The sequence below is a fragment of the Manis javanica genome, chromosome 2, assembly GCF_040802235.1.
Source record: "Manis javanica isolate MJ-LG chromosome 2, MJ_LKY, whole genome shotgun sequence".
NCBI classification, from domain to species: Eukaryota; Metazoa; Chordata; class Mammalia; order Pholidota; family Manidae; genus Manis; species Manis javanica.
The window spans coordinates 184,484,075-184,503,284 of NC_133157.1; the positions used below are offsets into that span (position 1 = coordinate 184,484,075).

The 19,210-nt window shown below is 42.4% G+C and overlaps 2 protein-coding genes across 8 annotated transcripts in view; one reads left to right on the forward strand and one right to left on the reverse strand.

Moving 5' to 3' along the window:
- Positions 1–10,217, forward strand: part of VPS13B (vacuolar protein sorting 13 homolog B) — an 861,603-nt gene extending 851,386 nt beyond the window's left edge. For all 7 annotated transcript variants that reach the window (XM_073229878.1, XM_073229881.1, XM_073229877.1 and 4 more), the window contains 4 exons: positions 2,860–3,036; positions 5,160–5,262; positions 5,826–6,075; positions 9,962–10,217. In XM_073229878.1, coding sequence (XP_073085979.1) covers positions 2,860–3,036; positions 5,160–5,262; positions 5,826–6,075; positions 9,962–10,210 — 779 coding nt within the window. In that variant the 3' untranslated portion in view covers positions 10,211–10,217. The remainder of the gene's footprint in view (positions 1–2,859; positions 3,037–5,159; positions 5,263–5,825; positions 6,076–9,961) is intronic.
- A 1,896-nt stretch (positions 10,218–12,113) lies between these two features.
- Positions 12,114–19,210, reverse strand: part of COX6C (cytochrome c oxidase subunit 6C) — a 34,729-nt gene continuing 27,632 nt past the window's right edge. Inside the window, exon 4 of the mRNA XM_036995308.2 lies at positions 12,114–12,233. The gene's annotated coding sequence lies outside the window, so the exon portion shown is untranslated. The remainder of the gene's footprint in view (positions 12,234–19,210) is intronic.

Here is a 19,210-nt window from a genome sequence, read left to right on the forward strand (position 1 = left end):
AAATAAAATTACGACGTGGTAAGGGCTGCCCCAAAATAGTCATCTAGACAGGAAATTTCCTAGATCAGTGACCCTGTGTGTTTTGCAAAAGGCCAGAGAACAAGTCATAGAAGAGGGAGGGAGGGCCCTTCTGGTTCCCTTGCTCTGAAGAAAGCCCTCCTCCAACCAAAGAGTAGGAAAGGACACACCTCCCCAGTCTTCGGCTCTGCCCGGCGCCCGTTAGCAGCCCTGGAAACTCCTGTCCAGGGCCCGCTCTTCCATCCTTGCCTCACTTCATCACATCACAGCCGTTTCCATGTGCCGCCCACCCGGTGGGCCTGACGCCAGCACGCAGGGTTGGGGATCGATTTCCACTACTTACGGCCTTAGAGCAGTTTGAGTATATGACAGTAAATAATTTACCAGCTGTGGGATTTAGCCGGATTATACTTAATAAGAGAGACTTCTAAAGTCCTAAGAGAAGTGCCTCTCCCGCGGCACAGCTGCAGACCCGGTGAAATGGCTGCTGTTCTCTCACGGCCGGTTCTCCAACTCGCACCTGGTGACCAGTGAGGGGCCGGTGTGCGTGACGGGCCGGCTTTCCCGCTGCAGGGCCTGGCGCCGGGTGAGGGTATGTGGTCTGACAGCTCCTTCTCTACTTGGCAGACTCTAACACCTTGTCATGGCTTCAGGCTTTCCACGTTTTGGGCTGCCCAAATAGTTTATGTATCAAAGCCGCAGGAACTGAGCTTGCCCTGTGGCCGTGGCTGGAGAAGGAGAAGATCAAAGGGAAGTTTCACTGTGATACCTGTGGGCACTTAGGCAGATAGAAGTTAGAGTCCTGTGTGGATAGGCCCGGTTTTCAAGGCTCCGTGTGCCCTGGGCAGGCTAGGCCTAGGCCTGGCATAATAAAAGGGAGCAGGACTCTCAGTGATGTGACCACCTGCCCCACTCAGTTTTAATAATTTTCATGGAAATCTGCACTTGAGAAAAGACATTTCTACCAGAAATACAGGAGATGATTTTATTTATTGGTGATTTTAATACCCCAGTTTTTCTACTCTTAAATATGAAGACTTTTCAACGAAGTTAGATGATCAAATCACACAAATTGTATTCTTTGATTTGATGCTGTTCACTTCAAACTGTCTGCTCTGAAATGATTTGAAGAGAAAACCCCAAGGCCTTGCCTCTCCCATGCACTGATGGCGGCCACCACCCCCAGCCTGTCCAGTTCTGTTAACACCTCCCAGTTGCTCTGACTCCCGACCTCAGAGATGGGGAGCAAAGCATCAGATTTCTCAGACTGAAACCCAAGTGTCAAGGGGGTGCAGGGGTGCTGTGCGGCATGTGGTCACTGAAACAGCGATTCCTCTTCTCTCAATAGCCAGGGCGCTGGGCCCACTGTGAGCAGCATCCTCTGCTTCCTGAATCATTTCTTTAGAAGATTTGGGAAGTGCTGGTCTAGGCTGGGAAACAGACCTTTTGCCTCAGGCCATTCTTAATCTATCAATACAAAAATTTTAATTGCTGTCAAAATTTGGAGGAATGGAATCCTTTACAACTGACCTGAAGAAATTGGCCTTTTGTTTTACTGAATTTTGTTCAATGGAATATTGCTTGGAATTAGCAGGGCATTAACTGAGACCTGGAAATTTCCATTTACCCCAAAGACTTTGCATTAGTGACGTATGGAATAATGCGGTTTGACATGTATGAAAATTTCTACTAGGGGACTGTGCATTTTCATTACTCGCAGGTTTGAGTTGAAAATAGTGAATTCTGTTAAGACTTGTGATGAAATTTTTACCTCTCACTGAGTTAGGGAACCTTCCATTCCATCACTAAGGAAACCGGGACTCATGAGGCCTTTACTAGGTCACATCATTAACCCCTGAAAGTAAGAGGAGCAAAGAGGAAGGACCAGTAGGAGGCTAAAGGGTTGCCCTCTGGCTTGGTGCTTGATAGTTAGGGCAGAGTGGTTTTGCAGAGAGCTTTCTAAAGTGAAGGGTACATGGCCAAACCTCAGTTGAAGTGAGAGAATAGAATGTTTTTCCAATATTGGCAAAGGAAGGAACCTATTTTATAAACAGGATCAGTGAATAGCTTGGTAGTTAAGAGCTAAGATGTGACTCCAGCTCCTTAGACTCAAATCCTGGCTCAAGCACGGGACAGCTGGGTGACCTTGGGAAAAACTTAACCTCCCTGTGCTTTAGTGGCCTTATCTAGGAAGTGAATATAAAAACCATGCCTGACTCCTAGGATTATGGGGATTAATGATCTCAGACAAATCAAACTTTTAGCACAGTCCCCAGCACATAGTCAGCACTCAGAACAGATTAGCGAGAATGGGAATAATTACTGTATCAACATTACTCTCATTATTAAATCATTACTGACACATTAATATTAAATTATTATTAAATAATTGCTTTTATTATTGTTGAAATGGAGAACATGGAAAAGGACCTGCCCCATCCAGTCTTTTCATCCTCCTGATTCAGAAAACTTGTTAGGCTGAGAAAGCTCGCTCACTTCCTAAAGAGCTTTTAGCTCTCCTCCCTTAACTGTGTTGCCCAGTTTCTGGAGAAAGGTGTTTGAGTGTCACTTTGGAATACTCTGACATGTTTATTAAATTCTGAACTGAACTTCGCAGATCCTGATGGTGATGGACCAAACCTCATCTAACAGTGTTTTGGAGATAATGTCTATCTTAAACAGCCCTCAGTGAACTTAGATTAAATAAATGTATAGTAAAGAACTTTATGATGAAGGTGGGGTTTCATTTTCAGTTCAAATAAAACTGTGTTTCTTGGCTGGTTTTCACTGTCTCCTGATGTTAAGCCTCAGCTCTTATTGGGGGCTTTTGTTGTTTTTCAGGTGCGATTGCTGGTATTGTTGATCAGCCAATGCAGAACTTCCAGAAAACATCTGAGGCTCATGCTTCAGCAGGACACAAGGCCAAGGGTGTCATCTCAGGCGTGGGGAAAGGAATCATGGGGGTGTTCACAAAGCCCATTGGAGGAGCTGCTGAGCTTGTGTCCCAAACTGGCTACGGTGAGTCTGGTGGAAAGCCTTCCAGGCAAACTCAGGCATCACCCATAATTTGCATTATAATACCAAGGATTTCCCAAGACAATCTAGCCCTTCCCATGGCAAAGGAATGACAAAAAAATGGGGATACATATGCAGATATATAGTATCTTTCTCACCACCTTAAGCTTATTTACACGGAGTAGAATTGTACTAATAGTAAATAATAATTATTATAGAACCAGGAATTAGTTTTGTTTTATGTATGTCATATATTTTTACAGAACATTATTAATAAAGTAGACTTTAATGAGAAGTAATGGTTCGGAGGTTGAGAGCAGTATGTATAATACATGGAAGCAGAGAAGAGAAGTACTACTTTTTCTGGTGAGCAATTTGAAAGGAAGAATAAGTTATAAGACAGGAAGGTGTCTTTAATTGACAATGTGGATGTACTTTGAGAAAGTGAGAGAGGAGCGTGCACTGCCCACAGAGCCGCCACTTGCATGGCTTTCTCACCTCTTATGCGCAGGCTGAGTCTCCTGCCAGTGGCAGTAGAGGTGCGAGATCTACACCCGGAAACCTTTTCCCCAAGCAGGCAGCTGGGGAGAACTTGGGATCTGGGATTACTCGTGCTTGGATGGTGGAATGCCAGGGCCGCTCCTCAAGACAGGGCTGCGTACATGGGAGTGATGGGTGCATGTGTGAGGAAACCGCCCCTCCCACGCCTGTTCTCTGCATTCTTGGCAGAGCACATTAACATGACTTAAAAAACAGGCGACAGAACTGTTACCTTTTTACCTTAGTGTCATTGTTTTGGTCATTTGGGCTGTTTAGCTGGTATCAATCACTACAGGTAGGCTCTCCCATTTGTCAGACCTGTGAGCACTACATGTCTGAATCTGGCCCTCAGGTCTGCGGAGTGCATTTCTCTGCAGGCATCCTGCACCTCAGTAGATCTGGCAAGAGGCAGCCAGATCAGGCATAAAATCTGTCTGAAAGAAGACAGTCAGAGACAAATGCCCGCACCCAGGCAACCATCCGGAGGGGTTCCTGTAAGAGACCACACAGGCACAAACACGTGTTTCTTCTTCATTACCCCTCACCTCCTCCCTCTCTATTTCTGTCTCTCCTTCTGTGAATGACATTTTCACTCCCAGGGAAACTGACAAAAAGAACTGCAGCAACTAAGTAGACAAAGTTAAATGCTTCCTTATCAAATGCTTGCTTACACATTAATAAAAACAGTACTACTACTTTTGCTATAGACTCCAGTGAGTAAAGTCAACTCCTAAGTTGATAAATTCCTTTGGTTTTGAAAATGCCGTTGTCCCTCACTGTGCATTTCCCAGGGCTGAGGAATTCTGTGTTATGTAAGAGCCTCTCAGAACAGAGCTTCACATGGCCTCGTTGGTTTCCATCACTCTTGTAAAACTTTTATTACCACACTGAGGGTTTTACAGACCACTAACTCTTAGTCTAATGACTGAGCCTCATTTATAAACATTTACAAGCCCCCAAAAGCACACAAGCTGTACCATCTTCAGTTCTGGCGAGTCTCTTTGGAGTCCCGCATGGCAGCTGCTGGGTGCCCTCATTTGGTGCTGGCACTGGGGAGAACGTGTAATAAACCAAGGCCCCCAGAGTGCTCATAAATGTATATGGATTCATGTTTAACAGCTGGATTAAGTCACTTAAATACTGTCTCTAGGCAGACCATGTGCCTTTGTGTGCATCTATGTGTTGTGTTTTCTATTATCTGAGCAGCCACAGCACAGATACAGAAGTATTGTATGATTCAGCTAGGAAGTCAACCAACAATTGACTTTTTTATCACATAAAAAATGATGTGTAAGCTGTTGCTCAGGACCAACTACTCCCAGGAGCATTATGCTTCCTCTAACTGCCTATCTATGCTTGGACTTTCAGCTCATTCACATTTCATTCAGTTCATAGTTAATATTAGATCACCAGGGTTAAGAGCACTGCAACATTTAATGGTTATCTGTACACTTGTTTCCAAAGATGTAACATCATTTTTAAGTCTGTGGCATTTTATGGATGGTTCTAAGCAGATGACATCACTGTAGCATAGAACTGTTTTCCAGAAAACAACTAGTAAAACTCCCTTACTTCTCTTACCACAGGTATTTTACATGGAGCTGGACTTTCTCAGCTTCCCAAACAGCGCTACCAGCCAAGTGATCTACATGCTGACCAGGCTCCAAATAGCCACGTCAAATATGTCTGGTAAAATTATCTAGACGCCTGTTCAACTGTGCATGTGCACTGTATGTTAACAGGGCCTGGCTTGCTCTCAAGCTGACAGGCCATGCTTCCTAAGGAGCCCAAGAGGAATAGCCTCTTTCACGTTTTCAGCATGTCCAGCAGCACAAGAGTATCCTCGAGCCAGGGAAAGGCTTCAGGGAAAGGCTGCAGAACTCCCCTGCCCACAATGTACCACTCAGGGAGGGTGCACACTGGCCGAGAAGCCCAGGCCTGCAAGAGGGTCTGAGATGCCCTGTGAACCAGCATAGTAACTCAGGGTGACATTTCTAAAGGGAAGAGAAGGAGCTAACCAGAGCCAAATGGAAAGCTTTGTCCCCAAGTGGATCTGGATTCTTTTGATCAGAATTAGTTTGAGAATTAAAGTGACAAAATAACATTTCAAGCTGAAATTTAGTAAGCAGATTGGTAAGGGCCCTTCGCTCTTGGGAAACATTGTGTGGGACTGCCCCTGCCCTTGGTACAAACAGCACTGCTATGTGACCATCTTTTCCAACCTCACTCCTAGCCTTTCTCTTTGGAAACAGGAAAATGCTGCAGTCTCTGGGCAGACCAGAGGTCCACATGGCCCTGGATGTGGTTCTGGTGAGGGGCTCAGGCCAGGAGCATGAAGGGTGCTTGCTGCTGACATCAGAAGTGCTCTTCGTGGTGAGTGTCAGCGAGGACACACAGCAGCAGGCCTTCCCCGTCACGGAGATCGACTGTGCACAAGACGGCAAGCAGAGCAACCTGCTGATCATGCAGCTGAAGCAGCCAAGAGTGGCTTGTGATGTGGAGGTATGTTTCAGAAAACAGGGTGCCTGCTAGCTGCCAGCCAAGTTGAGACACTGGTGTCAGACACTGGTGAGCCCTCAGCCTCTGCAGGGGCTGCTGGAGACCAGGAAGACTGCAAGAGGGAGGAGCGAGCGAGGCAAGTGGGCCACTGCAGAGGGGGTTGGGAGGCCCCACCCCAGGTGTGCAGGTGAGCTTTCATAGGAGAGCCCAGCCATAGGCCAGTGGACTCATGGCCTGGTGTTAAGCTACAGTGTGGACTAAACAAGGCTTGGTTGTCATGGGGCTGTGGTGAGGGAGTGGCCAGGACAGGACAGTGGAGCTCCTAAGTGAGCAGGTTTGTTCTAGGGCCAGGATGGAGGCAGCAATTCCATGCAACTACTACACAGAGCAGGCCCGTGTCTGCACGTGGCCTGGGAGTGGCTGCAGCAGTCCACGGGGACAGGCGAGGACTGCCATAGAAGTGAGACGTATCATAAGTGAAACAAGTGCAGGCAGTAAGCCAGACCTTTGCAAGTTCACAAACCAGGAGGTCTAACTCCCTCCCGCCCCCCATTCCCACAACACTGTACATTAACAGGGCCTGGCTTGCTCTCAAGAGAAGCCCAAGAGTAGTAGCTGTTTTCAGCATCTCAGGCAGCACAAGGGCATCAGCAGTCAAAATTGTGTGCATAGATATCCCTCCTCTCCACTGCTCTGCATTCAGTGTGGCTCTGGGTTCCCTTTCCAGTAAGACAGATTCCCATCCCCTCAGTACTGGGGATACCTCCTGGGGATGCTGGCTGCTGGCTCCTGGCCACACGTGTTGATGTGGAGGTTCAGGCCGGACATACTGGGTGTCAGGGACCAGAGGTGAGCCCTGACAAAAGTGGCACTAGCTTCCTGCAGTCCAGCCCAGGCTAAGCAGGTGCACCCACTGGAACACTGCTCTCAGCACCTGCCTCCCTGGTGACTGCCTGATCCACAGAGCCCAGCTGACCTCACAAACAGACATCTTTTCCCTTTCGACAAGATGAGTGTGGATCAGGCAAACTAGAGCCTGATGGCCCTAACCTGGGGACTGAGTGGCCCCAGGAAAGGACAGCAAACCAGCCTCCAGCAGGTCCTGCCTGATTCCTTCATCGTTTCCTTCCTGGTATGGGAGCCTGTGTCTCCCTCACACCACTGTTTGGGTAACATTATCTGAGAAGATGGAAGGCAGCCAACCACAACAACTCCGAGATCTCTCTGGTTTCTTGGATCATAATCAGTCAGGCTGTAAGCTGGGCTTTGGCACTAGGACCACACTGCCGTTTCAAGTTGATGACTTTCTGGGAATAAACAGAGGTCAGATGTCCAGGCTGACTTTATTAGATCTGCCAAAATCTTCTGATCCATTTGACAATAAAGCAGTGGTGTTCTGGCTACAGAATTTGGCAGGGGATATTATCATTATCTTCAAGTCCTCAGTCCTTGACAAGAAACTTCCAAGGTCTTGAGGCCAATCTGTGTCCATAGATAGTCCTTAGCTGCTTGGGAAATATTTCACATCTTAAACTGAGACTGGAGATTTCATCTTTTGCTGTGAAAACTGTCTCTACAGTCTTCCAATTGTGATCCTCCTTTTTGGCTTTTCTGCTTAAGGTACTGTGGGGAATTCTTTCTGGTGAGGAACAGCCCTGTTTCTCTAAGTTCCTGAAATGTTATCTGGAGTCACCACCCGCAGAAGTTGCCCAGGCTGACTGGACCCTGGGATCAGAGAGGCAGAAGCACTGACTCCTGAAACCAAGCTTGATGCTGGTTTTCCATTGCTGTTCAAGGACAGCAGAGGGTTGGGGTTAAGGGATGGCTAAAACAGGCAGGACAGCAGACTGCGAGCAGAAATTCTGCAGGGCAGCTATAGAGCACACAGCAGCACCTAGCACTGGACAGGAAGGGTAGCTTGCCAGTACACCTTCAGCCTCCAAATTCAGCTACTCTATTCCACTTTACCTCTCTCCTTATCTCCTCATGAGAAAATAAGAACTGCCCCCTTCATCCTGTGTCCAAACCCTAACTTCCCCTGCTCACCCCATGGAACACCTAAGCTGTAGAACAAAATGCTCGTCTCTTTTGTCTGAGAGGCAGCACGCACTTCCAGGGAAGTGCTGTAACCTAGCGTTTCCAAAATGAGCAAGGGCAGCTCCCCAACAGCACTGCCCAACAGTGGGTTCTCCTCAGTTGCTGTACTCGTGCCAGGGCACCCCAGCCTGATCCACAGGTGTAAAGCTGGGTTAAGAAGCCTATCCACTGTGTTCCAGGGAAAACTAAACAGAATTTTAAGATCTTTACATAAAATGGCTTTTTGTATTTTTTTTTTTTTTTTTTGCTTTAGAAGCAAGGAAGCATAGCTCCTTTGAATTTTGGAAGGAATTAATTTATAGATGACATCATTCAGTATAATGTGTCAGGATTCAGATTTTTTAAAATCAGCATTTGCTTTTCTTGGTTAAATGCAGCCATTTTTAGAGTAATAATTGCTTAATATGCCTGGCACATTACTGAAGTCCCTTATGAGAAACTCAGAATGAGTCAGAAGGTCAATTTATTCCTTGGCCAGGTTCCTTTCACAGCACGGGTTTTCCTGTGCTGCTGTTCAGGAGGAGCAATTAAGACTTTGTGTATTCAGAGCTTTCCAGCTGAATTCTGACCCCATCAAATGATATCATCAGAGCTCTGGCTTTTGCATGGTGGTGCACAGCTTTCATCTGTCAGTGAATCTTTAGGGGCATTTATTTTCTTTCCTAAGCTTTAAAATCTGAGGCCCAACCTCTAACGCATGCCCTCCTTATTTCTCTGGAAGGTCCCTTTATTCTATTTACCACCCCACTGGCTTTCCACAGCTTTTAAGACACTCATGGCTGTTTCTGTGCCCTACACAGAAATGTATAGAAATTCTTTACATTATTGCTTTGAGAACTAAAAGGTCATTGTTAAATGTAATTTTCCCAGCATGGTCTTGCCAACATTTGGTAGGTAAAAACACTGAAAAGTCAATGCCTTCCTGAGGCCCACGGATCAGTAGCTTACATTGGAAACTTCCTACTCCACTTGATCTACACACTAGATGATAACCACAGAATTTCAGGATGGGAAGAATTTATAACTTCCAACTGCCTTTGATGGGTGCTTTCTCAGAAAATCTCACTACAAATTTAGGTAGTATATCTTAGTTCTCCTATTTGAGTTCCACTGAAGATGAGCCAGACTTTTATGAACCATAAATGTACTTTACATCCTCCCTTTTATTTCCATAAAAATTTCCCCTTCCTTTGCCCAGCTTTTTATTTTCTCTGGCTTTAAATGCTAGCATTTATAAAAACAGAAAATGTTACAGTTCAAAAGGTATTTTTTTAAATGCTCTGTCCAAAGACACTAGTTTGAAATAGGTGCTCTTCTCCACTTTTCTGTGAGACTGAAGAGGTTCAAGGAGATAGATAGGCAAATGGAGCTTTTATTTCAGGATGCTAAGTTGATATTAGTTTAAGCAGAGGAAACATACTTTTCTCCTTTGTTTCTGGGCTTGTTAGTAAAGAGCAGTGACAAGATGTTTTAATAGTTAATGAGTAAAATGTTATGAAATCTACTTCAACGTGGCAATTTTGTACATCACCAAATGCTTAGTCAAAGGAGGCTGTCCTGAGATTCCTGTGCAGAACGTCTGTTATGCTGCTGAAACTACAGTGTTATCGTTGCCACAGCTCAGAGGACAAATAAAAGGAAGCACTGTTTGGGGTAAAATAGCTTTATTAGATGACCTAAAAGACATGATGTACAAATGTGTCAAGGCACAAGAGAAGGACTGATTTTGTTGTTATGGAAGGGAGTCTCATTACCAGTTTGCAACTAAAGAGTCTTTATTTTTGGATCCCAGGTGGACGGAGTCCGCGAGAAACTGTCTGAGCAACAGTACAACAGACTCGTGGACTACATCACAAAGACGTCCTGTCACCTGGCTCCCAGCTGCTCTTACATGCAGACACCATGCCCTGTAGTGGCTATGGAACCTCTCCCCTCCACTGTGAAAACATACCATTATATGGTTGATCCACATTTTGCTCAAGTCTTTGTTAGTAAATTTACTATGGTGAAAAATAAAGCCCTGCGGAAAGGCTTCCCTTGAGTCCCAGCTAAGGAACTGCAGCTGTGCAATTTGTTTTTGAAAAAGAAACCAAACTAGCACTAACATCTGATACGGACACAAGGCCAACACTTTTCTATAGTTTTATAGGTATAGTAATTTTCTAGCATCTTCTAAAGTTAATTCAGATTCTTATCCCTAAAATTAAGAAGATACTTTACTTTAAAATGGAGTGATTAAAAAACACATTCCTTTCTCACCTGGGAACAACAATTAACAAAATCTAAGTGTTGTAGTCTTGTCACACAGAAAATGTATATTCTTTTTTGCTCTGTAATGGTATTTGCTAAAATTTTGACTATAGTTAGGATCTTTTATATAATTAGGATCTCTCTGCTATAATGGAAAATATGGTCAGGCTTTAGAATGGGAACTTCACCCCCAGTTGTATCTGTCTTTAGGATGAGACATGATCTTTGCCTTATACCCTCATCTGCAAAGGTTTGGATTCTTCAAATTAAATTAAATGCTTAGGATTTTGTTTAATTGAGTAAATCTGTGACTTAAATGCAATGCTGTCCTTTAATTGAAAGCTGCTATGTGTAGTTTTTAAATATAGTTTTAAAAAAAACAGTCTGCATTTTACTGAAATTTACAAAACATTTTGACAAACTGTCAGATACACTGTGGAAAAAATGTCTTTCCAGTTTGTTTTAGTAGGCAAACTTAGATATTAATCTTGTGTCTACTGATGAAAATAGACCCAAAGTGCTCAGGTGAGTTTCTTTGTTTCTATAAATAAAACATACTGCTAAGCACTCCCTTTGACAGGCCCCTGCGGAAAGGGTCTGAGGATTCACATACCCTGGTGCACCATGTACCCTGGTGCACCACGTACGCTGGAGCCAAGAACACCGTCAACCTTAACAATGTACCAGTCCAAGTAGTTTATTTTGCTGAACTGACTTGATCAAGCATAAAAGTATTCCTCATGTCTGATACTATTTTTCATTTAAGGATGGGTTTGGCTCAAGATCCTGGGTCACCAAGTAGCTTCAATATTCAAATATCTTACACACTGATTAAAACACATTTTTACTGATTACTTCGAAACCTGGGCCTATAATCTGTTACCAACAACTGTGAGATGGTAGGAAAACTCAGTTTCAAATGCCCACTGATCTTTAAGTTTCACATATTATTGGGCATAAGAAGTCACTGCATAGTTGTTTCTGGAAGAGACTTAATGGACAATTCAGGCTGAGTATAGAAAATGGTTCCTCCACTAGTCTGCTGTGTCATACTCATTCAGGAAAGTGACAGTTTGGTCAATTAACTTCAAGAATAACTATTTTTAAGAATATAAATATTCTTGTATCTTTTACGGTGATTTTGCATACTACTTCTAAGAATTGTTAAATAAAATTGTTTCAAATAAAAGGAATCCTTGAATTACCACACATAAGTGTATTACCACATATTTTTAAAGTGCAGGTTTTCACTGATAACTAGGTTTAAAACTGCTCATATTATTAAGACAAGAATTTTGCACATGAGTTAAAGTTTTTGTTATCCTAATAAAATGGAGAAAGGTCCTGTTAGCTTTTCGTTAAAGCAATATGGGGTAAAGAACTTTAAATTTCAACTGTCTATTCCCTCTGTCTGGTTGACCAACAGGGCTACCAAGCAGTAACAATGAAGCCCACAGACCTATTTTATTGAAAAAGAGTCTCTATCCCTTCTGAAACCCCACAGTATAGACACATGGTCTCAGGACCAAGAAACTGTGCCTAGCAGTATCATAACATACAACAAGGAAATTTTTAAGAAAGCTTGAATCAAGTTATCCTCACAAAGTTTAAAAACACATTTAAAACCCCTAACCAAATCTGATGCACATGCCTGGGAGTTGTCAGTAAAAATAATTGAGCAAAGACTTACTGTCCACAGTGTATATTAACTTTATTTATCAAGGGGAACTATTCTTTACCCCAATTATTCAGGTTGCATACTTCAGGAACACAGGTCAGTGAAAAACTTCCATGGAATGCGACCCAAAGAAATTCTGTGGAGAAAAAAATAGTGGATATGTTTATGACAAGCACTCTTTCAATACCTCATCACCTCTGAGACCACCTGAGGCCTATTCCTACTGGTGGAGTCCACACTGTGTCACTCCCCTTCAGCCTGGGAGAAGCCCAGTTCAGGCTGCCTGGGCCCTTTCTCTGCCAAGGTCCTGATTACCCTCTTTTTCATCTGGGACACACACATCTTAATCTGGTTTCTTGCTCTCATTTAACCAAATTCTGCTTTTTCTTCCCCTCTCTCAATCCACTGCTCTCTCTTCCCTTCTCATACTGCATACTGTTCTAAACAATGCTTCTACAACTGTCTCCAAATGTTTTTCTTACTGATTTTTAAACACAACTTCTTTTAAATAAGAAAGTAAAAATCTAACAAATATTTAAAAACTAGCCTGTTAACATCTGATTATGAAATGCATATCCACTGTGGAAAACTTGGAAATTTCAGTTACAAAAAATAGCCATGTAAGATTGCACACAGAACCATTATTTTCATTTTATCTGTGTGATTTTTATTTACCAGATAGATTGCCTTTTATATAAACCATTACTTTCTATTATATATTTCTTCATACTACTTTGTGTATATCATTTCTAATGGATGTAACGTCCATGAAAAAGTTATTCCTTACCAATTTTCCAAACACTGAAAATAGTTATACTTTTCTATTTATAAATAATTCTGTGGCTACTTCATACATGCATCTACCTGAATTCTGGATATGTCCTTAAGATAAACAACTATAGAAACGGAATATTTCACAATTGAATTCTAAATTAGGCAAAAATTACTTAAATTCAAAATTATCCTTCAGTCTTTTAGAAAACTGATATAATTCCAATGCAGCAGGTCTCCCCTATCCCGTGCCCCAGATTTTGAGAAAGATCATATATATATATACACACACACACACTCACACACAGAAAGATCATATATATATACACAGTGGGAATACTCATTCACTGACAGTCTGACTGAAAAAAACAGATTCACATTCCTCTTGTCATATCAAGCTCATACAAGGGTAGTAGTAGATTCTTTAACTCTACTTAAATGATTCTATCTTGCTTTTTTGTTCAGCTTGAATGAATACATGGTTAAAATTCCAGAGTATGAATAGTTTCATCAGGTACCTAACACATGCTTTCAAATCAATTTAGCAGGTGAGTTCTCATCAGCACACACAAGTCACTCCTTTTCTAGACAAAGAATCTTAATTCACATTGTCCATGAAACATAAGGACTTTATGAATATGATGAACCAAACCAGAATCTGTCAAAAGCCACCAAGTCACTTATGGACACCTAGCTAGCTAACTGTCAAAACACAAGTCAAACATTTGTTTGTTTTCAAATCACCTCTAAAAGAGTGATCTTCCTAATGCCAAAACATGTGAAATGATTTTGAACACAGAAAGTAATTTAACACATCAGTGGGATGGTGGGCTACAAAGCTCTAGACCACCTCTCCCAAACAGAAAAAGCAGCAATACATGGACCAAAGTGTCTCCTTAAGAACTCTAGAAGCCAAGTGAGAGGCTGCAGCAACCAAACACCTGAACAAGAAAAAGCCACACTCAGAAGGAAATGAAAATTTTCCTCACCATTGCCCACCCCTTCCTCAGTGCAGGAGAGGATGGTCAAGACGACACTGAACAACAACTGGCTCCTCTCTCAGGCAGAAGGAAAAGCATGGAAATTTCTTGCAATGTTCTGGCTTATATGAGGGCTTCCAAAGGACTGTTTTCAATCTTGTGTATCTCAGAGCACTGACAGAAATGGTGACATAGTTTAGACATCAGATTGCACGCTGCTGAAAGCACTGGTGACTCTCATGACACAAGAGCTGCAGAAGGACTGCAGACTCACAGGCACCTACAGGCAAGACATTATGGACAGAGGCATGCAACAGAATAGCTAAAGCTCCTGGAGGAAGCAGGGCTGAGACTTTTAGGAAAATTGTAACACTTAAAAATGACTAAGTATACACAAAAACAAGAACTAAAGTACACACACAGGGTCAGAGAAGGTGAGTCCCCAGAGAAAGTTTGAGATGACCCTGAGCCTTTCTGCCAAGTTGTTTTATTAGTAAAGATCTTCTGTGTGGAGGTTATCTACAATAAATGGATACAAAGGTGACTGTTTATTAAAATGTCCAAATTTCAACAAAAGATCACAAGACATACAAATAGAGGGAAACATGCAAAGGAAAACTCCAGAAATCAACAATAATGAAACACGTGCCTCTGACTTTCAAAAAACTTTTAAGTGTCTGAAGCATGGTCCATGACTAAAAGGAGAACTCAGACAACTAAGTGAAATCAGGAAACAATTCATGGACAAAATGGGAATCTGTACAAAGAGAAATTATTTTTAAAAAATCAAAATTCTAAAGCACAAAAATATAATAAATGAATTGAAAAGTAGAAGGGTTCAACAGCAGACTCAGAAGAATCAGCAAATTTGGAAACAGTTCTTCTGAATTACTGAGTCAGTGAAGCAAGAAGAAAAAGCATGACAGTGCTTAAGAGACTTATGGGACATCATCTAGAAGACCAGTACGTACACTACAGAAGTTCTAGAAGAAGGAAGGAAGGGGCAAAGAGCTGACTTGAAGAAATAATAGCTGAAAACTCTGCAAATTTGAAGAAAGAAATGGATATATAAACACAGAAGTTACTTGGAAATAGGATGCACATGATGAGAAACTCACACTAAGATATTATAATCAAGCTGTCAAAAACCAGACAACCAACCCATCAAAGAAAATGGATCTTGAAAGCAGCAAAAGAAAACTGATTCATCACAATCTCTGTAAGTTTATCAGTAGAGTGGGGTGGAGCCAAGATGGCGGCGTGAGTAGAGCAGCGGAAATCTCCTCCCCAAACCACATATATTTATGAAAATATAACAAAGACAACTGTTCTTAAAAGAGAGACCAGAAGACACAGGACAACATCCAATCCACATCCACACCTGCGAGAACCCAGTGCCTCGCGAAAGGGGTAAGATACAAGCCACAGCCCGGCGGGACCTGAGCACCCCACACCCCAGCTCCCGGCGGGAGGAGAGGAGTTGGAGCGGGGAGGGAGAGGGAGCCCAGGGCTGCTAAACACCCAGACGTAGCCATCCGGTCCAGAGGGCAGACACAGTGCATGCGTGGGGTCCTGGATACTAGGGAAACAGGACAGTAAGACCTGTGACTGGTACCTGAGGCCAGCACCCTGGAGACAAAGAAAAGCAAGTGCTTTTTGAAGTCTTAAAGGGACAGGGACCCCAAAACCGGATGGAAGCGTCCTGGGACACTTAGTCCAGAAGCAGGGAATCTGGGGAACTGGGGGCACTCTAACCCCCTGGGCAGCAGGGAGCACGGAGGCCCCTCACGGAGATAAATAGCCTCCCAGCCGCTCCCCCTCCAATGCGGCTCCACCATATCAGAGCAGAAGCCCGAGACAGGCCATACCCACTGCAACAGCGGAGATAAACTCCATTGCAGCCGGGCAGGAATCAGAAGCCCTATCGGCACGCAGCTGCCCAGCACAAGCCACTAGAGGTCGCGGTTCTCCCAGGAGAGGAAGGCCACAAACCAACAAGAAGGAAAGTTCTCCCAGCTGTCACTTGTGCCAGCTCTGCAAACTACCTCTATCGCCATGAAAAGGCAAAATTTCAGGAAGACCAAGATAACAGAGTCAACACCTGAGAAGGAGACAGACCTAACCAGTCTTCCTGAAAAAGAATTCAAAATAAAAATCATAAACATGCTGACGGAGATGCAGAGAAATATATAACAGCTAAGGGATGAAGTCCGGAGGGAGATTACAGACACCCGGAGGAAGATGACAGATGTCTGAAAGGAGATTACAGAAGGGAAACAAACTCTGGAAGGATATATAAGCAGAATGGATAAGATGCAAGAGGCCATTGATGGAATAGAAACAAGAGAACAGGAATGCATAGAGGCTGACACAGAGAGAGATAAAAGGATCTCCAGGAATGAAACAGTATTAAGAGCTAGCTGACACAGAGAGAGATAAAAGGATCTCCAGGAATGAAACAATATTAAGAGAACTGTGTGACCAATCCAAAAGAAACAATATCCATATTATAGGGGTACCAGAAGAAGAGAGAAAACGGGATAGAAAGTGTCTCTGAAGAAATAATTGCTGAAAACTTCCCCAAAATGGGGGAGGAAATAATCAAACAGACCACGGAAATACACAGAACTCCCAACAGAAAGGACCCAAGGAGGAAAACACCAAGACGCATAATAATTAAAATGGCAAAGATCAAGGACAAGGAAAGAGTTTTAAAGGCAGCTGGAGAGAAAAAGGTCACCTATAAAGGAAAAACCATCAGGCTATCATCAGACTTCTCAAAAGAAACCTTACAGGCCAGAAGAGAATGGCATGATATATTTAATGCAATGACACAGAAGGGCCTTGAACCAAGGATACTGTATGCAGCACAATTATCATTTAAATATGAAGGAGGGATTAAACAATTCCCAGACAAGCAAAAGTGGAGGGAATTTGCCTCCCACAAACCACCTCTCCAGGGTATTTAGGAGGGATTGTTCTCGACGTGAGCACTCCTAAGACTAAACAGATGTCACCAGAGAAAATACAATCACAGCAAAGAAAGCAGACCAACCAAATACTAACTAAAGGCAAAAAATAAAATCAACTACCCACTAAAAGCAGTTAAAGGAAACACGAAAGAGCACAGAATAAAACAACCAACATATAAAGAATGGAGGAGGAGGAATAAGAAGGGAGAGAAGACAAGAATATCCAGACAGTGTATATAACAGCTCAATAAGCAAGCTAAGTTAGGCAGTAAGATACTAAAGAGGCTAACCTTGAACCTTGGTAACCACAAATCTAAAGCCTGCAATGGCAATAAGTACATATCTTTCAATTGTCACCCTAAATTTAAATGGACTGAATGCATGAATCAAAAGACAAAGATTAATAGAATGGATAAAAAAGCAAGACCCACCTATATGCTGCTTACAAGAAACTCACCTCAAACCCAAAGACATGCACAGACTAAAAGTCAAGGGATGGAAAAACATACTTCAAGCAAACAACAGAGAGAAGAAAGCAGGGGTTACAATACTAATATCAGACAAAATAGACTTCATAACAAAGAAAGTAACAAGAGATAAAGAAGGACATTACATAATGATAAAGGGCTCAGTCCAACAAGAGGATATAACCATTCTAAATATATATGCACTGAACACAGGAGCACCAGCATATGTGAAACAAACACTAACAGAACTAAAGGGGGAAACAGAATGCAATGCACTCATTTTAGGAGACTTCAACATGCCACTCACCCCAAAGGATAGATACACTGGGCAGAAAATAAGTAAGGACATGGAGGCACTGAACAACACAGTAGAACAGATGGACCTAATGGACATCTATACAACTCTACATCCAAAAGCAACAGGATATACATTCTTCTCAAGTGCACATGGAACATTCTCCAGAATAGACCACATACTAGCTCACAAAAACAGCCTCAGTAAATTCCAAAAGATTGAAATTCTACCAACCAACTTTTCAGACCACAAAGGTATAAAACTAGAAATAAATTCTACAAAGAAAACAAAAAGGCTCACAAATACATGGAGGCTTAACAACATGCTCCTAAATAATCAATGGATCAAGGAACAAATTAAAATAGAGATCAAGGAATATATGGAAACAAATGACAACAACAACATAAAGCCCCGACTTCTGTGGGCTGCAGCGAAAGCAGTCTTAAGAGGAAAGTATATAGCGATCCAGGCACACTTGAAGAAGGAAGAACAATCCCAAATGAATAGTCTAACATCACAATTCTCAAAATTGGAAAAAGAAGAATAAATGAGGCCTAAAGTCAGCAGAAGAAGGGACATAATAAAGATCAGAGAAGAAATAAACAAAATTGAGAAGAATAAAACAATAGCAAAAATCAATGAAACCAAGAGCTGGTTCTTTGAGAAAATAAACAAAATAGGTAAGCCTCTAGCCAGACTTATTAAGAGAAAAAGAGAATCAACACACATCAACAGAATCAGAAATGAGAATGGAAAAATCACAACAGACTCCACAGGAATACAAAGAATTATTAAAGACTACTATGAAAACCTATATGCTAACAAGCTGGAAAACCTAGAAATGGACAACTTCCTAGAAAAGTAAAACCTTCCAAGACTGACCAAGGAAGAAACACAAAAGTTAAACAAACCAATTACGAGCAAAGAAATTGAAACAGTAATCAAAAAGCTACCCAAGAACAAAACCCGCGGGCCAGACAGATTTACCTCGGAATTTTATCAGACACATAGAGAAGACATAATACCCATTCTCTTTAAAGTTTTCCAAAAAATAGAAGAGGAGGGAATACTCCCCAACTCATTCTATGAAGCCAACATCACCCTAATACCAAAACCAGGCAAAGACCCCACCAAAAAAGAAAATTACAGACCAATATCCCTGATGAATGTAGATGCAAAAATACTCCACAAAATATTAGCAAACAGAATTCAACAGCATATCAAAAGGATCATACACCATGACCAAGTGGGATTCAACCCAGGGATGCAAGGATGGTACAACATTCGAAAATCCATCAATATCATCCACCACATCAACAAAAAGAAGGACAAAAACCACATGAGCATCTCCATAGATGCTGAAAAAGCATTCAACAAAATTCAACATCCATTCATGATAAAAACTCTCAGTAAATGGGTATAGAGGGCAAGTACCTCAACATAATAAAGGCCATATAAGATAAACCCACAGCCAAAATCATACTGAACAGTGAGAAGCTGAAAGCTCTTCCTCTGAGATCAGGAACAAGACGGGATGCCCACTCTCCCCACTGTTATTTAACATAGTACTAGAGGTCCTAGCCATGCAATCCGACAAAACAAAGAAATACAAGGAATCCAGATTGGTA